Source organism: Mugil cephalus, chromosome 22 (assembly GCF_022458985.1).
Source record: "Mugil cephalus isolate CIBA_MC_2020 chromosome 22, CIBA_Mcephalus_1.1, whole genome shotgun sequence".
In the NCBI taxonomy this organism is placed as follows: Eukaryota; Metazoa; Chordata; class Actinopteri; order Mugiliformes; family Mugilidae; genus Mugil; species Mugil cephalus.
The window spans coordinates 14,359,523-14,382,993 of NC_061791.1; the positions used below are offsets into that span (position 1 = coordinate 14,359,523).

General features: G+C 47.1%; 4 protein-coding genes across 6 annotated transcripts in view; 2 read left to right on the forward strand and 2 right to left on the reverse strand.

The window, feature by feature from the left end:
- utp20 (UTP20 small subunit processome component) overlaps positions 1 to 8,222 on the forward strand; it is a 22,250-nt gene extending 14,028 nt beyond the window's left edge. For both annotated transcript variants that reach the window (XM_047575891.1, XM_047575892.1), the window contains exons 36-61: positions 413 to 568; positions 653 to 793; positions 875 to 1,012; positions 1,095 to 1,234; positions 1,385 to 1,467; positions 1,554 to 1,867; positions 1,947 to 2,086; positions 2,181 to 2,337; positions 2,429 to 2,527; positions 2,624 to 2,791; positions 3,022 to 3,188; positions 3,283 to 3,430; positions 3,536 to 3,652; positions 3,769 to 3,939; positions 4,467 to 4,598; positions 4,679 to 4,789; positions 4,884 to 5,033; positions 5,129 to 5,311; positions 5,468 to 5,599; positions 5,678 to 5,810; positions 5,915 to 6,096; positions 6,202 to 6,273; positions 6,357 to 6,632; positions 6,720 to 6,846; positions 6,925 to 7,070; positions 7,163 to 8,222. In XM_047575891.1, coding sequence (XP_047431847.1) covers positions 413 to 568; positions 653 to 793; positions 875 to 1,012; positions 1,095 to 1,234; positions 1,385 to 1,467; positions 1,554 to 1,867; positions 1,947 to 2,086; positions 2,181 to 2,337; positions 2,429 to 2,527; positions 2,624 to 2,791; positions 3,022 to 3,188; positions 3,283 to 3,430; positions 3,536 to 3,652; positions 3,769 to 3,939; positions 4,467 to 4,598; positions 4,679 to 4,789; positions 4,884 to 5,033; positions 5,129 to 5,311; positions 5,468 to 5,599; positions 5,678 to 5,810; positions 5,915 to 6,096; positions 6,202 to 6,273; positions 6,357 to 6,632; positions 6,720 to 6,846; positions 6,925 to 7,070; positions 7,163 to 7,318 — 3,939 coding nt within the window. In that variant the 3' untranslated portion in view covers positions 7,319 to 8,222. The remainder of the gene's footprint in view (positions 1 to 412; positions 569 to 652; positions 794 to 874; positions 1,013 to 1,094; positions 1,235 to 1,384; positions 1,468 to 1,553; positions 1,868 to 1,946; positions 2,087 to 2,180; positions 2,338 to 2,428; positions 2,528 to 2,623; positions 2,792 to 3,021; positions 3,189 to 3,282; positions 3,431 to 3,535; positions 3,653 to 3,768; positions 3,940 to 4,466; positions 4,599 to 4,678; positions 4,790 to 4,883; positions 5,034 to 5,128; positions 5,312 to 5,467; positions 5,600 to 5,677; positions 5,811 to 5,914; positions 6,097 to 6,201; positions 6,274 to 6,356; positions 6,633 to 6,719; positions 6,847 to 6,924; positions 7,071 to 7,162) is intronic.
- arl1 (ADP-ribosylation factor-like 1) lies at positions 7,703 to 12,126 on the reverse strand. The gene is made up of 6 exons (XM_047575896.1): positions 11,982 to 12,126; positions 11,190 to 11,327; positions 9,885 to 9,966; positions 9,454 to 9,565; positions 8,934 to 9,112; positions 7,703 to 8,762 (listed from the first exon to the last, which is right to left on the reverse strand). Exons 1-6 carry the CDS (start codon positions 11,983 to 11,985, stop codon positions 8,732 to 8,734), a joined length of 546 nt encoding a protein of 181 aa, XP_047431852.1. The 5' UTR covers positions 11,986 to 12,126; the 3' UTR covers positions 7,703 to 8,731.
- LOC125000369 (DENN domain-containing protein 11-like) lies at positions 12,117 to 21,936 on the forward strand. Its single transcript, XM_047575895.1, has 9 exons — positions 12,117 to 13,093; positions 14,822 to 14,921; positions 15,197 to 15,355; positions 17,683 to 17,839; positions 17,960 to 18,098; positions 18,369 to 18,500; positions 18,637 to 18,787; positions 19,306 to 19,374; positions 19,661 to 21,936. The coding sequence occupies exons 1-9, from the start codon at positions 12,685 to 12,687 to the stop codon at positions 19,854 to 19,856; spliced, it is 1,512 nt and encodes a 503-aa protein (XP_047431851.1). The 5' UTR covers positions 12,117 to 12,684; the 3' UTR covers positions 19,857 to 21,936.
- LOC125000368 (FYVE, RhoGEF and PH domain-containing protein 4-like) overlaps positions 21,857 to 23,471 on the reverse strand; it is a 7,923-nt gene continuing 6,308 nt past the window's right edge. For both annotated transcript variants that reach the window (XM_047575894.1, XM_047575893.1), the window contains exons 14-16: positions 23,237 to 23,380; positions 22,976 to 23,116; positions 21,857 to 22,368 (exon numbers count right to left, since the gene is read on the reverse strand). In XM_047575894.1, the coding sequence (XP_047431850.1) occupies positions 22,063 to 22,368; positions 22,976 to 23,116; positions 23,237 to 23,380 (591 nt within the window). In that variant the 3' untranslated portion in view covers positions 21,857 to 22,062. The remainder of the gene's footprint in view (positions 22,369 to 22,975; positions 23,117 to 23,236; positions 23,381 to 23,471) is intronic.

The window sequence follows — 23,471 nt, forward strand, 5'->3', positions numbered from 1 at the left end:
CAATGACTCAATGATAACACATGTTACAAGTCTAAACCAAAAACATTACTGAACTCAAAGAATATTTATATTAGATATTATTATATATATTCCAGTTTCCAGCTGCACACACTGTGTTAGTGGGGTAGGGGCAATGTATGGGCTGCACGGGTCCACAGTGTCTCCAGCAGCACAGGGCTGCCTGTAGATGTCAGTCTGTAAATCTTGCCGGAGATAAAAATGTATATATGTGCTTAGTGAAGGCACTCATGTATCAGCCAATGCCGATAGCAATAATAATAAAAAAAAATGCAAATATCGGCTCGATATCTCGTACAATCGATCTCCACTAGTTCTCTAGTCCAAACTAGCTGCACAAAGCTGCAGCCTAAAAAGATTTATTGCCTGTTTTCTTCCTCCCTACCTCACACAGATTGGAGACATGTCGCTGGCAGACAACGCCACCTTGTGCCTCTCTGCAGTCATCACCCAGCTGGCAGTCGTGGGGCCCGGAGAGCAGATCTACAGGGACGTAGTGCAACACACCATCCTGGACGCTGTACTCAAAGGGCTCCGCAGCAAGACTGATGTACAAATACGCACTTTATTAAAACTCTAGTCTCCTGATCCTGTTTATCATGAAGCCACTAAACTTGCCCCAACCACTCCCCAGAGCGTGCAGCATGAATACACCACCATACTGGCCTGCCTGGTGAAGACCTTTCCCTCCAAGAAAGAGTTCAGAGACCTGGTGCAGCTCACCAACTACAACGACCCTGAGTCTGACTTCTTTGAGCACATGAAGCACATCCAGGTAAAAGAGCGCAAAAGCGACACAACTGAATTCCTCCTCCTGCTTCTTTACCTGACGCGCGTGCTTTCTGTGTTTGTTTAGATCCACCGACGGGGTCGTGCTCTGAGGAAGTTGGCCAAACAGCTGACGGAGGGCACGGTGGTGCTGACGCCGCGTTCCCTCCAGAACTACATCATGCCGTACGCCATGACCGCCCTGCTGGACGAAACGATGCTCAAGGTGCTTTGAAGACTGAAGTGCGCGACGCGTTTCGTTTCGTTGTTTATTTTGTCTAACCCCTTCCCCTCCTCCCGCGCCGCAGCACGAGAACATGACGTCGGCCTCGGTGGAGGTGGTGGGCGCAGTGTGTCGCAAGCTGACCTGGTCCAAGTACCTCTACCACCTGAAACACTTCATTCACATCCTGCAGACGGGACAGGCTGAGCAGAAACTGGCTGTCAGGTTGGGTGTTTGTCATGTTTGTGTGCTTTTACAGAATGCTTACTTGTTGCTGCTTCTACCTTTGATTGTCTTTTCTTCATTTGTTAATGTGTTGAGTTCTTTTCCTTAAATTTATTATGTTCTGTGGTTTCTTTGCTTCCTTTATTCCAGTTTGCTAGTCACAGCTTTGGAAGCTTTCCATTTTGACCACCAGACCCTCAGCAGAGAAATGGAAGCTGCCAAAGCCAGAGAAGGTAAGGGACATTTTTTGTTGGAAAGAGAGTAAAAAAAAATGCATTTATTGACCAATAGAGATGAATAAAAACACATCCTCGTCCAGCTGGAGGTGTCACGATCGAGGAGGAAGATGAAACTGAAGCTGAACGTTTGGAATTGGACGTGAGCGATGATGAGGAAGGAATGGAGATCGACGGCAAAGTTGCTCCCTCTGACGTCCCCATGGAAACGGAGGATGCTGATAGAGAAAAGGCTGGCATACCAGAGGAAGCGGCCGCCGCTAAAGCCAAAGCGCAGGCCGCCGTGGCCAGCGGACTTCCACAGAGCAGTGAGGGGCTGGAGACTCTGATCAGAGCCATCCACCAGACGGTTAATGACAGCGTGCTGCCCCGCCTGCACAAGTGTCTCACCGCAAAGGTACGACGCACGACGATCTGTTTGAAAACTTCAAACCGTGGCGTAGCAGTGTAAGTATATGTGTATGTGTTTCTTTTAGGTGAAGCGTGACGAGGAGCACAAGGCTGTGAAGTCAAAGGAAGTGAAGGAAGAGGAGGTGGTGCGGATACCGTTGGCTTTCGCTATGGTCAAGCTGATGCAGACCCTGCCTCCACACATCATGGAGGTCAACCTGCCGGGGTAAATGACTGTGTGTGCACGTGGCGTCAATGTATTTAAACGTATCTAGTGAAAAAGAGTAAGAACATGACATCCGTTCCTTTGTATCATCCAGGATCCTCATCAAGGTTTGCGTTTTACTGAGGAACCGCTTCCAGGAGATCCGCGATGTGGCGAGGGGCACTCTGGTGAAGATCATCGAGACTTTAGGCTGCAGGTATCTGCAGTACCTGCTCAAGGAGATGCAGGGGGTTCTGGTCAAAGGCTACCAGGTAGGAGCCCACACTAACATGCAAACAGAATCAGAGTCAGTTAACAGAAGGTCTTCGTCGTCTCTGATCAGCTTCATCTCCATTTCTGCAGGTCCACGTGCTGACCTTTACAGTGTACCAGCTGTTGTCGGTCCTCAAACCAACCCTGAAGAGCGGTGACTTGGACCCCTGCATGAACATGCTCATCGACGTGAGAACTCAGTTTAACTTTTCAGTGCAGTTTAACTTTTATTTTATTTCTTTTTCTTACATACTTCTACTTCTTTTTATTCACGCTTTACTCCAGATCTTCAACAACGAGCTGTTCGGGGCAGTGGCTGAGGAGAAGGAAGTGAAGGGCATCGTTTCCAAGCTGATGGAGGCGCGACACAGCAAGAGCATGGACTCCTACGAGCTGCTGGCACAGTTTTGCAGCAAGGAGAGCATCACCAAGCTCATACTGCCACTGAAGGAGGCGAGTGAGAAGAATCCATGTGGAGTCAGAGTTTGAGGATAATAGTGGCTCAACAAGAGTTGTAGGAATTCCTGTTGTTTTTGAAAGGAGTAAGATACTTTGAGTCTTGCTAAGAGCAACTCAAACCCATCTAGTTGTGGAATATTACAACATGAAGGACCTTAAGGTCTCAAAATTCTTTTTTTAGCAATATGCAGTGTTTTAACTTCCAACCAAACGTGTCTTTCCAGATCCTGGAGACCTCCTGCAGTTTGAAGCAGTGTAACCGGGTGACTGCAGTACTGCGGCGACTGGTCCTGGGTCTTCTCGTCAACACTGGCATGACCTCTCAAGACGTCCTGTTGCTGAGCCACGGCCTGGTCAGCCAGAGCCTGCCGCTGCTCACCAAGAGGGATCGGTACGAAACTCAAACGGACATCAAAATAAAATAAATACTTTTTTTTCTGTTTTTTTTTTTTTTTTTTCTTCTCACGACTTGCGTGCGTTCGCAGAGAGAAAAAATCGGCGAAGCCTCCTCCAGATCCGAGGCTGCCCCCTCCGAGCTGCCTCCTCCTGCCTCCGACTCCGAAGAGAGGAGGTCAGAGAGCTCCCGTCAGCAGCCGAACCAACATGCACATCCTGGTGGACGCCGGGCTCAAGGTGAACGCTCTCGAACACATTCATATACCTGCTTTGGTTTGTCGTTTTGCACCTTGAGGAGAACCCAAACCCGAGAGGTTAATGTGTGTGCCTGTTAACCTGCAGTTGCTCCACCTGAGTCTGAAGAGGTCTAAAGTGTCGATGTCTGAGGCGTCAGACCTGCAGATGCTGGATCCTTTCATACTGCTGCTGCTCGACTGCATCGACTCCATGCACGTCAAGGTAGCGGCACTGAGAGTTTACACGTCTGCCTCGTTGGTCCGATCCATTCTCATCTTAACGTTGTCAAATTCTCCTTCTCCATCATTTTCTCCTTGTGTCTGCCTCCTCCCTCTCAGGTGATCACGGAGGCTCTGGTGGCCTTCACCCTGCTGCTGAAGGCCCCTCTGCCAGCAGTGGAGCAGAACGCCAGCCAGCTGACCAAGCAGCTCTTCGTCCTGCTCAAGGATTACTCCAAGGCTGGAGCTGCACGTGGGGAGAACTACCAACTGGTCCAAAACTGCTTTAAGGTATGGGGAAAAACAATCTGAGAAGCAACAACAACTCTTTCTCTAAGGTCTGCAGAAAGCTCCTTCTTTCATTCCATCATACATTTCCTCACATGTGTGTTGTAAAGACCAGATATTTGATTTATTATAAACACTTTAAACTGAAAACTCTAATAGTGTCTAATTTGATCTTGAGGTTAACCTCCTGCACCTCACAGATATGTAATATTGGCTCATTTTCCTGCAAAAATGAAATACAGAAAGAATAATATTTGATTTTCATTCGTTTGATTGGATTCTCTTTGTCCACTTTCAGGACTTGTGTGAAAAACCACTCATGTTTTGAGTAATTTTTATGCAGAAAAGTAAACAAAAATTGCAAATACTTCAAATTATTATTTTAATTAACATAAATAATCGATTGTTTTTTTTAAAAGAAAAAAGGTTTATGTAGTAACAGAAAAAGTTGGCTTTAGATAAATTTTCTGAAAAAGTTACACCTCCCTAAATAAACTCCACTGACTCGTCTTTCTTTCCGTCGGCTAAAGGCCATCACTATCCTGGTGAAGAACGTCAAAAGCAACAAGATATCCGAGGCGCAGCTGCAAGTGCTGCTGGGATACGCTGAGGAGGACATCTATGACCAGTCACGCCAGGCCACCGCCTTCGGTTTGCTCAAGGTAACCGGTGGAGATAAAATGTGAGGACGTGTCCTTCCACCTGCTGAGCTGTGTTTAACAAACATGTACCTGTGCTCCAGGCCATTCTGTCCAGGAAGCTCGTTGTTCCAGAGATGGAGGAGGTGATGAAGAAAGTGGCCAAGTTGTCCGTTACGGGCAGCAACGCTATGATCAGAATACACTGTCGACAGGTACCGGCACGTTTCTCTTATTTGCTCCTTATTCGCACTCATATGCGAATGTCGACTGGTAAAAGATTGAAGGACGTCGCTTTGTGTGGTGCAGATCTATCTGAAATACCTGCTGGACTACCCGCTGGGGAGGAAGCTAAAAGACCACCTGGACTTTGTGGTGGCTCAGCTGCAATATGATCACGACACGGGTAGGGAGTCTGTGCTGGAGATGCTGGCGTACATCTTCCAGACCTTCCCTCAGGTCAGTTCATTTCCCCCTCACCAACTAGACTTCACATTAAAAGTGACGCACGTAACCGCTGCTGATTATTAACCGTTTGTTTTTCTGTCATTCAGAAACTGTTGCGGCAGTACAACGGCCTTTTCTTCGCCCCGCTGGCCCTCGTGGTGGTCAACGATGACTCTGCGCGCTGTAAAAAAATGGCTGCCATGGCGATCAAGGCCCTGCTTGCCCAGCTGGACTTGGACCACCAGAACACACTGTTCTCCCTCGTCAACACCTGGCTCAATTCAGAAAAGGTAAACTGGGAGATTGACGTTTTGTCCTCTTTGGCGACACCTCTGGCAGTACGTGGTAACTGCAAGTGTATTTTTGATCACTTCCCATCACAGCGACTTGTTTGCTTATTTTGGTAACTTTGCGCGTTTAAATGCTGACGTTCGTCTCTTTCCCAGGCTAGCCTGCGGCGTCTCGGCTCTCAGATCTGTGGCCTGTACGTGGAGGTGGAGGAGGAGGCGTTTGCCCGTCGAATGGACAACCTGCTGCCTCTGCTGGAGAAAGAGATCAACCCCGACAACTATGAAGATGTGAGTCGAGCTCGGAGTCTGCTTCAATTGAAAAAAAAGAAGCTTTTTTCCATTATTAAATTGTCCTTTGTCTGTCAGATTGAGGAGGAGCAGGACGAGAGAGGAGCTGACAGGCTGCTCTTCAGCCATCTGACTCTCATCACCAAACTGAGCAAACACTGCGGCCTCCTGGAGCTCAGCCAGCCTCACGACACGCTCAGTCGCATATGGGGTAACGAGCCAACACACGTTCCTTCTTCCTTTTACTTCCATGCACACCCGCATTCCACTTACACAAATATTTTTTATTTTTTTTTCCCTCTTCCACACATTCAGGTCATATTGAAGCGCACCTGCGGTACCCTCACTGCTGGGTGTGGCTGACCGCCTCGCAGCTCTTCGGTCAGCTGTTCGCGGCTCATCAGGCGGAGCAGCTGGTCGCCATCTGGAGAGGAGAGGGAGGGGCTCCGTCTCAGTCAGCGGCCACCGAATTCATCAGCAACAACCTGGACAAGAAGGTAAAGCCGTGCGGGTGGCCTGAAGGCTTTACCTGGTTGAACCGGTGCCAGATAACCTGAGGCTATATCTCACTTCCTGTTTTTTTTTTTTTTTCGAAATTCTAGATAAGAGAGTTGGCGTTGTCGTTCTGCCATCAGCTGCAGTCCAAGTTCCTCGACACGGCGTCAGGAGAGCAGGTCAGAGCAGGAAAAATCACCGAAACGCATCCACACGTAGAGAAAGGTGCTTCGAGCTGACGTATCTTCTACTCCTCCAACAGGTGATCAAGAACCTGCTGTTCGTTGGCAAGGTGATCTACCTCATTTCCCCCGAGTCTGACGTCGCTCCCCCTCAGGAAGAAGAGAAGGATGAGGAGGAGCAGAGGGAGAATGGAGATGGAGAAGGGGAGCAAGTAAAGGAAGAGGAGGAGGAGGAGGAGGAAGAAGAGAACGAGGGCGACAAGGACGACCGGCCTCCGTCGCTTCTGTGGCTGATGAAGAAACTTTCTCTGATGGCTAAGAGAGAGGCAGCGTACACTCCTAAAGTTCCCCTCAAGGTGCCACTTTTTCTTCTTTTTTTAAACCTGCTGATGTCTTTCCAGTGTCCAGTTTGTTATAAATTTGTAATTAAACGTTGCTTCCAGAGAACGTGTGTGTTTAAGTTCTTGGGCGCGATCGCCATGGACCTGGGGAAGGAACGGCTCAGCCCGTATCTGAGCACCATCATCACTCCTCTGTACAGAGAGCTGGACAGCACATACGCAGATCAAGGTAGGCCCCTTTAAACGCGTCTTAAAAAGTTTGGAAAAAAAAAAAAACAACTCTTGATGTGTTTCTGTCTTTCTACAGACCCCACGCTGAAGAACCTGGCGCAGGAGCTGATCGAGCTGCTGAAGAGACAAGTGGGGCTGGAGAAGTTCTCCCTGGCCTTCTCCGCCGTCCAGAGGGAGTTTTCGAAGAGGCGGGCGGCGCGCAAGCAGCACCGAGCCATGCAGGTATGAGCTCGCAACAAAAGCCCCCTTACGGCGGCGTCACGCAGCGTCGGCTTCCCGTCAGTGCCGTTTACCTTTGTCCTCTGTCCTTCCAGGCGGTGGCTAACCCAGATATCGCCGCCAAGAAGAAGCTCAAGAAGCACAAGAACAAAATTGAAGCCAAAAAGAGGAAGATCGAGTTCCTGCGGCCCGGGTATAAAGCCAAGAAGCACCGCAGCCACGCGCTCAAAGACCTGGCCATGGTGCAGTGAGCAGCGGCGGACGCTGCGTCTCTTTGTCGAGGACACTAGGTGGGAATGAAATGGGAGATTTCATGAGGCCCACCCCGCTGATGTTACATCATCACTTTTAACATTCTGAGTAATACACCAGTATGATGTGTGAAGAGTCCACACAAAATGTTAATTACTTCCCACAGATCCAGCATCCTTGTGTGTTTAGAAGTCGTCTCGAGCCGTGATGAATTTCAGATGGAACCTGAAGTGTATTTTTTATTTTCCCGCTGTCAGATTTCTATCGTGTGCAGTTAAATGTACAGGTTTTTTGTAATTAAAACGCGTGTACTGACTCTCCATCATTACCGGAGCCCAGTCATTACCAGAGATATGAAAATAAAAAAAAATAAAAAACACTGGTACAATCACTGATCTTTACTGAGAACCAGCTTCACTGTACAAGCAGATATCAGATATAAATATGCAACCAGAAAACTTTGAGCACACAGTTAGTGTTCAGTAACTAAATGACCGATATGCCAAAGCTCAGAGGATTTCAATGGAAAAAAAAGCTTTAACCACTAAATTATTAAACACAACATAAATCACCAGGAAGGAGAAAAATAGAAATCCATGACATTGCATCTGCCAGACTATATAATACAAAAAAGAGCCCAGGCTGCAGTAACATTTGGCTAAGGGGCAAATAGATTCAGTTTAAAGCCATGTTATTAGAACATGTCGTACAAGTCGAGATATTTGCAGCGCTGCACAGAGATTCCATGTTTTCGGACAGTTCAGTAGTGTACAGTAGCAACCACTGTAGCGTTGTCTGTTGATCAGGAGGCACACAGGACTGAGATTCATGCTGACAAATTTCAGTGTCTTTTATAGAGAAACGCTGCCTCCTGGTGGATCTTCATGGCACTTTTTTTTTTTTCAGACATTAGTGCCCTTCAAATGCTCGTCATCGTCTGGCGTTCAGTCTGGGAGAATAATGAGCTGAAGCTAACAAAGAATCTGGTTGCATAAATGCTACCAAACCTTAATGATCCTTCTTAATCTACGATATTAACTGTTGGTAAGCAGCATTTATGTTCACGGGTGGTGTCAGCTGACGCTTGGGTGCTTTTCCACGACCTAACAAACTGTACCTCACTCAAACTGTTGCTCGTCCTTCGCCGCAGTCTCACAAAAAATTCATGTGTTTGTGTCCAGTCCAGATGTTACTGCAGCCTTTGCTTCTCAGTCCCAGGCTTAAAAAAAAAGGCATTGGGGGAGGACATAGCCAAGGCTTCAGTTGGAGGTGATGTTGGGGGGGAGAGGACAGAGGAGGGTAGGAGTGCAATCACTGGTCCAAAGAAAAAAAAAGAGGGAGGGGTCAGTCACGAGCCTTCATACAGGAGGGTGAAACGTTGGAGGGGGTATATACAGAGCAGGCGGCGTCCTTTACTGCCGACTCTTCAGGGAATCCACCAACCTATGAGTGCAGAGTAAATACAGGTCAGTCAACACAAAGAACACATGACATGTTGCGCAATAACTGAGCTAATACTGGAGCCGGTACTCCCAGGGCTTCGATGTGAGGCCTTCACTTTGTCCTTTTCCATCCTATTATTTCCATCTATGGTAAGTATTTAGTATAACCTACCACTCCATAGCCTCGTCCAGGCCTGTGCCTTTGGTGGCTGAGGTCTTGAAGATCTGCCACTTTCTGTCTTTGAGGGCAGGAAGGCCCAGAGCGTTGGCCACCTCGGTTGGCGTCATTGCCTGGTCCATGTCCTGTTTGTTCGCAAACACCACGAGGATCGCCTTCTTCAGCTCTTCTTCCTGAACCACGCGGCGTCACAGAACCACATCGTGAACATTCAACAACTACTTTCCAAACAACCAATCAGTAAAGCTGAGCAGTGCCACGTTTAAATGTCAGGGAAGCTAATAATAGCCATGACAACTTTTAAAGCCATAGAAGATACATCTTTGAAATATTTTACTTTGAACTCATTGCTTTGGTTTGAATGTGTGCAATAAAAAACATGAATAACCGTTTTTTTTTAATTGAACTATGGTGTGCATATACAGACAGTGGCGACCCCAGTTGCTAAACTGCTGACGTGACAGTTCAGCGTGATTATGAAAAGTCAAGTTTAGCTGAGAATGGGCACGCCTACCTCCAACATGGCCACCAGCTCAGACTTTGAGATGCCCATCCTGTCACGGTCACTGCTGTCGACGACGTAGATGACTGCATCTGTGTTTGAGTAGTAACACCGCCAGTAGGGCCTGCAGAGCAGAAAGACAAATAGAAAGGTTAAAGGATATCAGAGAGAGAGAGACTGGGTTAAACTAGGAGAAGACACAAGAGTACAGATGAGTAAAAAGTTCAAATAGAGGTGAGACTAGGATGATGTGACGTGACAAAGATGAACATAGAAGAGAAGACTTACAGGGGTTAACTCTGTAATTTAAATCAGAGATGAACTAATCATTTATACGTAAAGTAAAAACATATAAATCTAAAATCTGCCTGGGTTCCCGTCTCTTCTTCCACACACATCCATTAGCACCTATTCACACCTGGGAGCAGCACAGAACCACCAACCTGATGCTCGTCTGTCCTCCCAGATCCCACACCTGGAACTTCAGGTTCTTGTACGTGACTGTCTCCACGTTGAAGCCGATGGCTGCGGAGAGGAAAAAAAAAAAAAAAAACAAATGAGCGCGGAGAACAAGATCGATTTATTTCACACATGATTCGTCGAGAGTAAACGTTGAATGCGTGCCAGGGAACACGCTGCATAAGTCAGGAGTGACACAGCATGAATGCGTTGGAAACTTGTACTGTCGCTGCTAAAATTTTTATTTTTTTTTTAAATAAAATAGATAAGTATTGACAACAGTAGACTGCATACCGATAAAGTTTAAAGGTACAAAATTAGAACAAAATTTTAAATTCTGTTTCTCATTTTGTGCAGAGCTTAATGAAAACATCTGTCTTGATGCGTAGTGTGTTGGCTCCTTGTGTTGCTGGGTCAATTTGAATCTTATCAGGCCTTAGGAGGAGTTTTACGGCTTTAGTTGTAACCAATAACACAACAACTCACACGTTAATGAGTAAATCATCTTATCGCCTGTGCATGGGTGAACACAATTTGATAGAAAAGGTTTTGATCAGGCCTGTTTCAAAACATTTGTCGACTCTAATCCTCATTTTCCGTGCCAACATAATTCAAACTGTTAATTTTCCACAGCTGCGTTTGCTGACATCAGTCAGTGGGTGGTTTGTTAAGGAGCCGGTGGTGAAGAGGATGCTGCTCACGTGCTAAGTGACATCAGCACACACTCAATTACAGTGGGGGAAAACTGTTTGCACCCTCCCTGAAGGAAAACAAATCCAAATTTACACGGCCCCGTGTGGAAAAAATGATTAACCCCTAAACCTAATGACTGGTTGGGCCACACTTAGCAGCAACAGCTGCAGCCAAGCATTTGCAATAACCTGTGTTTTGTTCTCTCTTAATAATAAAAACCTTCATTTAGACACTGAAATGCTATTTTAAGTGTGACAACCAGGCAAGAAAAATGGGAAGGGGGCCAACACCTTTTCACACCACTGTAGCTGAAATAAACCTGCTCTATTAGAGCTGGAGGAACTTGTTTCTGTCCCACCAGCTTTGCTTCTGTGTGTGTGAAAGAGGAGTGTCGACCGCAGTCCATGTCAAGACTATGACGGTATTTGTCGACGGGTTTACTGGGTTCGTCCGTTTCTAAATTGGTCTCATGTCACTCAGTTAAAAAACAACACATCTGACTGACAGAGTTTAGCTGATATGGATCTGAAGATGGCATAGGCGGAGGGATAAAGTCCACCACACAACCGTGAAGTCGAGAAGAAACGGGTACATACTGGGGATTGTGGTGACCACCTCTCCCACTTGGAGCCTGTACAGAATGGTGGTTTTTCCTGCACCGTCCAAACCCAGGATCAAAATCCTCATCTCCCTGGTGCCAAACAGGCCAGAGAAGAGACTAGAGAAGAAACCACCTGAAGGACAGACACACAGGGAACGAATTAATGTCAGGAGAAAGTTGCATTTGATTGCTATGGATATGGGAAAAACACGAAAAACGACTGGCTTTGTTTGGGTCATGACTTGGGTCCTGTAATTCATTGGGACATGTAATTCAGATAATTGCAGCGTTGACGAGAAACCCGAATAAATGACTTAGTCGTGGATGTACATATAGAGATATAGACCATAAAGAATGTTTGTTAACTACTAAAGCTATTTAATAATGTCTTTAAGTCTACCACTCTTCCTGCTTTGCACAACACTGACCTAATTCACTGTCACTATCAATGCGCCAGCTAGCTGAAGTTAGCTTAGCCGCAATAACTGTTGTTTGTACATGATAATATGAACTGAAGACATAATGCCGGGGTATTGTATTACTCGTGTACTCGATGCCAATATGTTTGTACAATAACGGTTAAAGTGAAGAGGCTGGAAGAAAAAAAAACAGCGTGGGTGAAAAGCACACGGTATGCAATGCAAACAGCCAACGTCAGCTAGCGAACTAGCTCGCTACAGTCGCACTGCGCGTTAAACGAAGCAGGCAGAAACGAAAACGGGTATATATCACTATATAATGATTCGTACACAACGAGGTTATATATAACTAAAGAATAAATACGTACCCATTTCGATACGACTCAGGTCCCAATTTTACTGATACAGCTGCAGCCTGGTTGCACTTCCGTCTGGCTGACGTGTCTCTGGACGACGTCAAATACTGCCGCTTGGATTATGCTCCGCAACATTCGTCGCACACGAATGACATCGGTGACTGCAAAATAAATACATATCAATTGACACGACGACTTAAAACAATTTAAGCAACAGGTGTTACGCATTAATATATTTTTCGATTCTTCACATATAACTTGTGGGTGCGCTACTTTATAAAAACGTAAATCATTTGAGCGAAAGTGCGGCTCCTAAATAGAAGCATTCCGGTGCTGTGTGGCAGGGTACATTCAAGAAGCCAAAACCGACTCGCGTTCATGAGTGTTCAATAGCTGTACTGGGTAAGGGTACCGCTACAGCAAACGTTGAACAGTCTTGAATGCAACTCGCACTAGACGAAGGAGTTGCCCTCTTTCAACAGCATCAAATTTATGATCTCCACCAGACACTAGAAATATTTTAAAGCTTAACGTGAAACGCACTGCACGCAAAATTAACTACGAGCAAAATGCTTCCGTTCTGATTAGTTCAGAATAACTTTAACATGCGGGGATTGCCCTGAGTTGTAATTATCTACGGATGGACCTGGTGCCCCTCGGCTGAGACATCATTTACGATCCGCGGTGAGACTGACGAGGCGGGACCGCCGACAGGATGGTGGAGCGGTCGGACCGAGCTCCTCTGCTGGACTGGGAGGAGGTTCCGTCCGCGGAGAAGCCCGGCGACGTTGCACCGGCGGCGACGGCAGCTCACGCCAAGGAAAGACTGTCGAGCCCCTCCAACGGCCGTGCCTTACCAGGATGCTCCGCGCCGGGGTTTGGGTGGAGCAGCGGACCGGGGGGTCCCGCTCCCAGTAGGTCCGTCTCCAACGCAGACGGCTGCAGCGCCCCACCCGCGACCTCCAGCACTCCGGCGGGCGCGGACGAGGCGCTGCCCCCGGACACCGAGGAGCATCCCCCGGGCTCGGGACCGAGGGATGTGTCGCTGGAGGACAGGATGGTGAAATGGGAGGAAAAGGATCAGATTGTGTCGGTCTTTGTGGTTACATTCAACACCAGATCAGGTGGGACATAAAATATGCAACACTGCCATATTAAACAGAATGCAGAACATTTTTTAGAAAAAGGGGGATTATATGATGTTTATAGATAGACAGCAAATAATTTCAGCCTGTCGCCTGATTCAGTCCATTGATGTGTGTGACGCCCAGAATGAAACCCTGCAGACCCTTCTCCCACAGGTGTGGCTTTGACTGACCCCACCATAACTTAAGATTCACCACTTCACCTGCAGCCTCGACGTGTTCTTGTGATCTTGTAACACGACTAAATGTCAGGATGATTTATCTGGTGGCAATCGGTCGGCTGCTGGTTTCTGCAAGCTGGCACATGCATTTTTAATGAGACGGGGTGAGCCCTGTCAGATAGTGACCATCGGGTTACCTTCCTAGAGGTCTAATCAAGTTAAGAAGCGTTTCATTTAAAGGTTGGAGGACGATGCGTTGGATGCAGCACGGGAGATTCTCTACAGGGTGGAGCCCGTCACTTTGTGATTTTGCAGCATGTCAGACTGGCTCGAAACCAGGAGAACAGGCTGGTGAACAGTATGTATTTATATACTGGATGTTTTTCTTCAGCATCACTTGCTGCCGCTGTGTAACAGAGGCCTTGATCCGGAGGCAACGAATAAAACCCCCAGGTTGTTCAGCTGGATCAATGTCTGATCTGCACAGTTGCCATGGATGCTCAATGAAACACAACACTGACATACATATCGTCTCCTTAATCGAGTTAATATGTCAGACTAGTCGGCAAACAATAGTTTTTTTTTTGCACATCCGGCTGATTTTTAACATCATCACTCATTTCGAGGCATTCTTGGGATGAGTGTAAGTTCAGCATCCTCTCTCTTTTGGCTCCGCTGTGGTGCAGATGCACGTATTATTCACAGTAAACCCTGTGAACCCTCATTTAAAGGAAATAACCGGCCGTGTTTCTGATGTATTTTGCGATCCCCTCATTATCCTGTAAAACGTTTTCGTTCCATCGTTTTAAAAGGTGACATATATTTTTACGTAGGAAGTATGGCCAGAAAGAAAAAGAATCCAACAAAGAGCTGTAGCTAAATGAGAAGTAGAGACACTGGACAGTTTTCCAAAGTATAAACATTTCATCATAATTGAACAATTTGGTGTTTTACCAAGCTAAATGTTTCTATTCTACCTATAAAAGTGAAGCGTCAGTAACTACATACTACATCGCAAATCAAAGCATCTTGATTTAATAAATAATAATAATAATATCAGTTGTTTTTTTTACCCTTTTTTTTTTTTACAGTGACTCTTTATTAACGCTCCGTCTGTACAGAAACCCCTCTCATGGCCACTTGGTGCCGAGTTGAAATACTTAGAGTCGGTAACAGCTGTCAGAGCATCTTTGAAGTTCCGCTGCAGGTGTCTCACAACCTCGGTGGATATCGCAGACCTGTTGCCTCACCGTGGTCAGATCGGCTCACATTTCTGCAGAAAAACTCCGCTGACTGATACACCCCCTCCCCCCTCCCCTCCCCTCTCACCCTCTGTTGTCCTGCTCCCATCCCACCGTATTTGCTCAGCTGCCACTCCGGCGCGTCGGCCGACGCGATGAATTCCAAGAAATCCATTTGGGCTGTGTCACTGTTGATATCACCGTATCATTTTTTTTTTTTTAGTTACGTGTGTAGTGTGTGTCCCCGGGTCAGTGTTTGCCTGTGTGTTTTACGCCGTTGTCTCTTTGTGGTTGGGGCGTGACAGGAAACATGCTGGAGTGGTGTCTGCCCAAAGACATGGACCTGGAGGGAGTGGAGTTCAAGGCCATCGCCAGCGGCTCCCACCGCGTCACCACAGACTTCATGTAAGTGCGCGTTTTTCGGGATGAGCGGAAGCGTTCGCACACGTGGGGAAGTTCATCAGAATCTCGCGCAAGAGCGAGAGAAAGGCAACGTGAAGTATTAGGATGCGCCCCCATCTCCCCTTGCTTGGCAGGACACAGCAGTGAAGGAAAGTGTTGCCTGGTGAAGAAGAAGAAGAAGAAGAAAAAAAAGCACAGCCATCTGGCACTGGCTTTGCTTTTCATGACTCATGCCCTCATCTGTCTCCCTTTCCCCCTACCCCTCCTTCCTTCCACAGATACTTCCGTAAGGGCTCATTCTTTGGCCTCGCCTGCTTTGCCAACATGGCAGTTGAGAGCGCGGTGGAGAGGGGGGCGAGGATGAAGTCGGTGGGGATCCTGTCTCCCTCCTACACCCTGCTCTACCGCTACATGAGCTTCCTGGAACATCAGGTCAGGTGAGGAGACCGCACAACAGAGCCGCCCGCACACGTGCCTGGCACGCAACGTATGCGCGCAATCTTCCTCTGGGTTCCCCGCCATCGCCGTCGGCTCGAACGCCGAAATGAACAATGTCACTCGAAGGGCTTGTTGCACGGCGTAAAAGTAGACCAGCGCCTAAAAATATCAGTTTGTATCACCAGGTTTAGCTATCTCTAGGTGTTGTTCACCGGTGGGTTGGGGCTGAGGACATGTGGACACACCACAGGACACCTTCACGAAGTCCATGTCCGCTCTCAGTTGTGCCTCCAACTGTTTTTGTGCCTACGCAATATTAGGAAGGAAGGTGGTCATAATGTTACGCCTGAGTGGTGTTGCGGTGAGCCTTTTTTTCTGTCAGACAGACGTTGCTAGATGGTGAACCGAAGCTTTCATTCCGCCCTCCACAATGTCGGCTCTATTCAGAAAGTGTAATTTTACCTGCCAGAACACAGAAGTGACTGGTCTGCCGCCGTGACTTTGACGACTCCCGTGTTCTGCAAGGTAAAATTACCGTTTTTTTGTTGTTGTTTTTTTGGTAAATGGAGTCTGGCGGCTTTGAGAGCGTGGATCGATGGCCATATAGCTCCCACGTTAGAAGAGGTTGTCGGATGGCAGTAAAGACTGTGATAATATTCTTAAGATAGTGTCCACTTAAGCTGGTATTGATGTAGTTTTAGGGGACTAAAACGTGGTGCTCTTCAAAGAGACTGAACGGTCTCTCGTGGCGGTAATAAACCGCTGCCATTTGACGTTTCCCGCCTACATTTAGGCGCCAACACAAATCTGTGAGCAGATCATTAAAATCACTTAAGTTCATCCCTAGCGAGGTGTATCATGGGATTATATGGAGGAGCTGCTGAGAAGTCCCCCGAGCAAAGAACTAGATCAATCCCTTATTTTCTCTGACCGCTGTATTTCTCAAGCTCCCCACCGCGCTTCCATCTTCTTAAGTCGCCGTTACTAATTTCCGTCCCGAGTCGCGTCACGCCCCTTCGTGTCACACCTCCCCATCAGCAGCTCTCTGTACGTTCAGCCCCTCTTTCCCCCCGCCTGCCCCCCACTCCCACACTTCCCACACTCCTGTCCTCTCCCAGGCCTCCAGTCACGCACCGGTCACGCTCCTTACTCATCATTCCCCACGTAGCTCGCTCCAGATTCCCCATCTGCCGGCTGCCATGGCGGCCGTCTGTTTCCTGCATAAAGGGCTCGCTGTTGGTCACAAGGTGATTAAGATACTTAGGATTTCGTGGATGCTGTCTACATGTTTCTCTCCGTCTGTCTTTTCTGACTTTGTGTATCATTCGTTTTCTCCTGGCCCTGGCAGAACTCACCATTTTTTGCAGGGACGTTCTAATTATAATAAGATAAATAGAAATGTGTCTTGGCAGCCTAAATATGTTAACCAGTCCCCGGCCCCAACCCATCGAGACGTGGACTTGCACCAAGTCGTTAACATCCCATTAGATGCTTGATTGACTGAGATCTGGGAGATTTGGAGGCCAAGTCAACACCTTGAGCTTGTTATTGTGTCCCTCAAACCAATCCTGAACTATTTCTGCTTTCTTGCTGCCTAATGTATACATATATACATACAGTTGCAATGAAAACACGTTGAACCGTGATAATCACTTTACTTGACAGTGGTCATAATGTTGTGGCATATGGGGTTCGCCCACACTCCCTCGAGTCCCTGAGTCCGTACCCACGGTATACTGTGTTTCCTAAGTTGTTTCTTTGTACTTGTGGTTCTCAGGAGTGTTTTTTATGTGCCACTGAGCCACCGTGACCAACCGATTTCCATTGCGAGTGATTAAAGTCCAAGTTCCTGCACGCTGGTGGAAGTTTGGCCCCGTCTGTTGTTGCCAGATGTCGGCTTCCAGGCCACGGACCGGTTCATTTGTTAAGCAAAGTGCTGCCGACACTGTATCTTCACCCATTAGTGCCCGTTGACCCCGTGGCTCTCTGTCGTGGAGCTGCAGTCTGTATTCTCGTCGCTTATTTTTGGGGGAGAAATCGAGGAGCGAGTGTGTCGAACGGTGCGTCAAAATGCCACTGCACTGAGCGCCATCTGTCCAGACAATGATCAGATTATTCATTTGCAGGCTGGTCTTATTTACATGTGTTAAATGCGATTTTTAGAGCGCTAACAGCTATTTTGGTGGTGATTTGGCTGGAGGGATTCTGGCAGATCTTTGACAGGATTCGTCTTTTACTGCTCTTATTCTTATTTCACGGTCTATAATATAATAAGAGTTTATTGTCTCTTTTGCCGTCTTTGGATGTCAACGTGTCTCGTGTCCAGGCTCCAGCTTCAGTCCCCAGGCCACTACTCTCCCCTGGAGGCCTTTTACGAGGACAAGAGAGCACTTCTGCCCCCTAGTGGAGACGGTGTTGTCACTGCGTTACCGTCCAACACATGGGGAGCTGCGATCAACCACAGCATGCACCCTGAGATGAAGGTTAGAGACACTCCCGGAGGCTCGTGTTTCGTTGTGGCGATGTGTCATTTGTCGTGTTTCGGGTGCATGTGCCTTTGTGTTGCCTTTAATAATGTTACACACCTCTGTGCTTGGATCCAGATCACCCACCCGGCAGGCTGCATGTCCCAGTTCATCCGCTTCTTTGGAGAACAGATCATGGTGCTGTGGAAGCTCGCTCTCCTCCGCAGACGTATCCTCATCTTCTCTCCTCCGCCTGTGGGCGTGGTCTGCTACAGAGGTGAGAAGCATCTGGAAATAAAAGTAAACTCCACTGCTTCAAAAATCACCAGAACAAAACACTACATCACCTATTCATACTTCATAATAAACATCAGCCCATTCTCAATCAATAGTGACTTCAGATTTGTGCCTGCCGCTTTATTAATTATCATGTTTTTACTTCATCTTCTTCCAGCTGTGTCGGCCCACTCATCACCCGCTGTGTCCCTCCCTTCGTCTCCCACGCTTGCGCATCACTTTTCTGATTATTCTCCCCGTTCACTTTCAGTGTACTGCTGCTGCTGCCTGGCCAACATCTCCATCCCCGGGGTCGGCCTGGCCGTGCCCGAGTTCCGGCCCTTCTTCTACGTCAACGTCGCCGACATCAGCGCCCTGGAGAATGAGCTCTCCTACGTAGCGTGTAAGCGGGTGTGCTCGTTTCTGCAAGTTTCCGAACAGGGCCCCCCGGCCAGTCGGTGCGACGTGCACATTTTGCAGGTGTGTGTGGTGTGCGTGTGTCAGCGTCTCCTCCGTCCTGTGTGTTTGTATTTGTTTAGGTACCACTGAGAAGATCTTCGAGGAGAAGAAGGACCTGTACGATGTGTATGTAGATAATCAGAATGTAAAGACCTACAGAGAGGGCCTGAAACCTCTGCTTCGCCTCAGCACCGCTGACAGGGAGAAGTATCGCAAGCTCACCGAACAAAGGTACGATACTGCTTCCACTTCACAATAATCTACGGGACGGGAGTTATATTTTTATATTTTCTTAAAGAAAAGAAAAAGGACTAAAACTCTCGTTACAATCCTTTGATTTAGCATCCGCTACGTGAAATTAAAAACCAAACTGCAAAATCAATGAGACGTTTACTGTCTCCCCACCCTTCGATAAAAAGTCGAGACAGGAAGCGCAAACGATATGCAACTAAAAATGATTCAGTACGTTGTCAGTAGATCATCGGTCCTGTTAAAGTCATACCGGGTACAATGACAGTGTCACGCTGAGGACGGTGGTCAGCTTGTTCCGTCTGTCCACCTGACAGAGAAAATATAAAGGGGTTACCATGGTAACTGCTGCCAACATAGGCAGGTGTTAGGCATCGCATTAGCATTTACCTCAAAGCATCACTGTGGCTACAAGCAGGTAGGTTTAAACTTTATTGTTTCCTAACGAAAACGTTCGTATGTAACAACTAGAAATTATGTGTGTCTACGTGTGTGTGTAGGCAGATGTTGCTGTACTCCCAGGAGGAGAATGGAGACTGTGTATCCAGTGAAGAGGATCTCTTTATTCTGTAAGTACATTCATTTAATCGGCCTTTACTTATTAACCAGTGTACCCAGAAATGGCACAGCTACGTGATCTGATGAGGATGAGGAAGGACCGGTCTGCACAGCGACAGCCTGGAATCTAATTCCCAAAGTTAATGATTAAAACCCCCTGACCTTCCTCCTCCTCCTCTCATGGGAGTCATGTCACAAAGAGTAGATTTGTGTGACTTCTCTGAATTGCACCTGTGACGTCACAGCTGCTCATCAGCACAGTAACGATAACAAAATGCGCTTGCCTGCCTTCCCAAGGTTTTTCCTGGAGCAGAACAACAGGATCTTCCAGACCCTGAGCGAGGTGGCGGGGAGCCCCGACCCCACCATAACCCAGGAGAGCGTGAGGGCCATGGGTCTGGATCCGCACGGAGACCGGCTCTTCCTCCTCCACCTGCTGGAGATCTACGGCTACGACACCCTCCTGGTGTCGGAGCAGCTTTGCTGCAGCTGAGGCGACGGCGGGTCGCCGTGGGCCGGCCCTCCTGCCCGTCCTCACCGCCGGTTTTGAAATGACGATTTGCCTTGAACCAACTCTGAGCGCTGCACTTTTGGCTTCCCGGAGTCTTCGGGACTGTTTGAACCTCCGCCTCTAGGGTCATCATGTTGTATATCCTCCACGTGCTTCTTTTGTCCACCGCGGTCCCGCTTCTTCACGGCCCCGACGGCGAGAGCAGCGACGAGCCTCGCGTTTCCCAACGAGAACAATGCGGTCGGTTCAGCCGGAAAGAAGATAAACTCACGCTCGCGATGGTCTCCTCGAACTCGGCCGTCGGCGGTGCTTCTCTGGTCTGGATTCAGCCGCAGTGTTTCAGACGATTGAAAGGAGACCAAATCGAAAGACGATACCAATGAATTAAATACACTGAAAAAAAACGTATGTATGGAAGTGAAAGCGAGGCAGCGTCCCTGTAAATACTCCCAGACTTTTCCTTTACGTCCCCGTGTGTCGGCTTATGTGTGGTACGTGGTCTGAATGTCTGCCGCCGCCGTCGTCGTATCAAGTGCTGGATGTCAACGTCCGATATTTAAGCCTCAATGTGAAGATCAGGGCCACCTTTCTCGTATCCTTACTAACGGGTCAAACTGCCTTCGCCTCCGAGAGCCACGTCACAGTTCAGGCGACATTTAATGCAACAAATGATGGATGTTGTCCGATAATATTTATATCCTGCTGAAAGAGGCCTGGTGGTTTGGCTTATTTGCACCCAAGCACTGTTTAGTCTGTCTTTTTTTTTTGGTGTCCATACATTTGTACACTGATTTTTTTTTTTTAACAGCTATGAAAGAAACTCTTCGATCAGGTTTAGACACGATATATACCTTAAGCTTTGTAGAGCATTATGTAAGAATGACACATTCACTGCAGCTAGTACATCAGTGTCTTATTAAAGTCCCTGTGATAGCGAAAAGACAGGAAGGTCCATCTCTGATTGGTCAGCTTCTAGCCTGAGGAGGAAGTGCCCGTACGCGTTTGAGCCAAAGTTGACAGCGCTACTGGTGAACCAGAGATGGGAGGGGAGGACACACGAATACCGTTGAGAATACCAACAAAAGTACTTTTTCCTTTGTCGGCGTCGCACCTATAGTTGACAAAAAACCTTTTTAACATTCAGTTTCCATTCAAAGCCCCCATAATGCATCAGAGAACAACTTCTGTGTCTTTTCTTTTAGCTCCGCTTTGGTCGTCACCCATTTCTGAGCCAAATATCTCAGTCGCGCGTTGTTAGCTGTTTGACTTACTTCACCGGCAAACAGCTTCCAACTCCATAGCTCTGCCGTTCTGTGCTCAGTTTCTAGGTCACAGGTGGTCCATCGGCACCTTTCTGTTAAAACTACTCGATTCTGTATAAACGGTTGATGAGAGAAGTGAGATTAAAACCATGCAGGGTACGTGCCACTGCAGCTTTAAGAGACGGTTTCAGTTTGACTTCCGTGCCACTATACATCTGTGCAATTGCCCTGAAATAATAAGGACAGTTTGTTCGGTGAATTTCCTTCAAGATAAGCTTTTTATTTTATATAATTATTAAACATGTCACTCGATCATGATAGAAACATGTAATATAGACTGCTAACCTGGTGCTTTGGTCACTCTATGTGCTGCATACATCACACGATGTAAACTAAAGTTGATTATTCAGTCTTTTTACAGTGGTTATTCTTTTTCCATTTTTTTTAGTTCGTTTCGTTTTTTGTAGTGTTTATCTCGTTTAGATGTGAACAGTTTTGTGTGAATATTCATTTGCTGTATTACTGTATGTGAAGACGGGATCAGGTGAATGTGTTTTCTAAGACGATTACGATCCCGCGGAGCCTCTGTTTCATTGAACCCATGAGCTGTAAGAAGATAACCTTGATGACATTTTCACACCGCACCGCACCACACGGCACCTTAGACGAGCTGTACAGAGCTGAAGCAAACATCTTTGTAGTTGAAGAGATAGTCTTTACTCATGATAAAACACCTTCACTTTATTTATTTTACTGTAAACCATTTCAGAAATAAAGTGCACAGCCACTTGTAAGGAAAACACAGTCTGAATATTTGTCTATTATTAACCTTTATATCCCAGAGTTTCCCCTCTAGATTTAATTCATTTAAAACACATGGATTTGTCTCATTTGTATTCGAGTACTTTCTGCAGTACGCCAAACATTTAGCAATAATATTCTTTGTTACCGTTGATAACAAGCGTCTCACCTATACTGACAGTCTCATCATCGATATTCACACTAGATCTGGATCCAGTGTTGTTGCTCTCAGATGAGCCCGCCGGCAACTGGCCCGTCGCAGCAACTTTGAGAACGTTCAACCAGCTCTGCCTGAGGTCCAGACCGTCACAGAAGAAAATGTGGCTGGTTCTGGACTGGTTCAGGCAGAAACAGGTCAGGCCCTGGAGCTGCTGCGGGGAAGATTCCGCGGTGCAGCCGAGCAGAGGTATAGTGAACAGGGGCTTCGCGTCCTGGAAACGTAGAATAAATTAATTAAAAAGGGGAATAAGCAGGGCAGCAAGAAGCGGATGTAGCAACCATGGTGTGAGCCGCTGGCAACTTTTTGTGTTTAGAAGCGTCAAGTTGAAACTACATCCACTTATTTCACACAGTTTTTGAACACAACAGAAACAAACTGCGGTTTTCTGCCTTTGCATAAAACACCTTCTATCACCTTTAGGAGAGCATCAGCACAAACACCACTTGTTTTAAAAGATACAAGACAGGAAAAAAGCATTTCACGAGGCTTCTATGGTCCCACATCACAGCACACGTTATACTGGCCTGTGATTATTCAGTCACCTCATCTAGTTGTCTGTGTATAGACTCTACATTTGCCTTTTGTCTATAGCAACAACTTAAAACTGTTGAGTTGTGATTGCACAACACCTCATGACAGTTTCAGCAGCGTTTCCGTTTTTCATGTGTGAGCACAGATCTTGACTGCCCTGTTGCATGTGGGGGGTGACGATCGAAAAACAGCAGCAGCCTTTAGAGCCACAGTTTCAGGCAAATAATAATAGTCTGGTTAGGAAAACCTATCAACGATTAATCATTTCCATTCGCAGGGATCCTTACCTGTGGAGCAGCGTACAGGTGAAGGGTTGGAGGTCCAGTCCTGGCGATAACGGACCAGACTCGTTGCCATATCATGGGGTCGTCACCGTAATGCAGGAAACCGCTCATTACACCGTCACAGGACCCGGGAGATGCCTCAGACTGGAACAACACACAACACGAGGCGATGATCAGCATCACATTTCAGTTTAACTTTTCAAATCAGCTCTTCCGAAGGTGGATTCTACCAATAATTTCCATTATTAGCATAAGACAATTCACCTCTAATAATCTCCGCTTCTTTCTGTCCATCCTCTCACCTCCCCGGCCGGTCAGGATGGAGTAACAGGCTTTACACACTTTGTTCAGCTTGTTACCATCATACTCTAAAGCCACTTTATATTCCGAACACTTCCAACACACCACCTGAGGGAAAAGAGAGAACATTACCTCGAGACTGTCCTCAGTTAAAGATTTGGTTTGTGCGGTACAAAGGTAAAGTTGATCGTGTCGACTC

Excerpts from the sequence above, each read along its gene's own strand:
- arl1 (XM_047575896.1), bottom strand. Across the intron at positions 9,566-9,884 it reads GGAGGACAGACGAGCATCAG|GCCCTACTGGCGGTGTTACT; the intron begins GTTGGTGGTTCT and ends TCTGCTCTGCAG. Across the intron at positions 9,113-9,453 it reads AGCTGGTGGCCATGTTGGAG|GAAGAAGAGCTGAAGAAGGC; the intron begins GTAGGCGTGCCC and ends CGCGTGGTTCAG.
- LOC125000369 (XM_047575895.1), top strand. The coding sequence starts at position 12,685 with ATGGTGGAGCGGTCGGACCGAGCTCCTCTGCTGGACTGGGAGGAGGTT. Across the intron at positions 14,922-15,196 it reads CGCGTCACCACAGACTTCAT|ATACTTCCGTAAGGGCTCAT; the intron begins GTAAGTGCGCGT and ends TTCCTTCCACAG. Across the intron at positions 19,375-19,660 it reads GAAGAGGATCTCTTTATTCT|GTTTTTCCTGGAGCAGAACA; the intron begins GTAAGTACATTC and ends TGCCTTCCCAAG.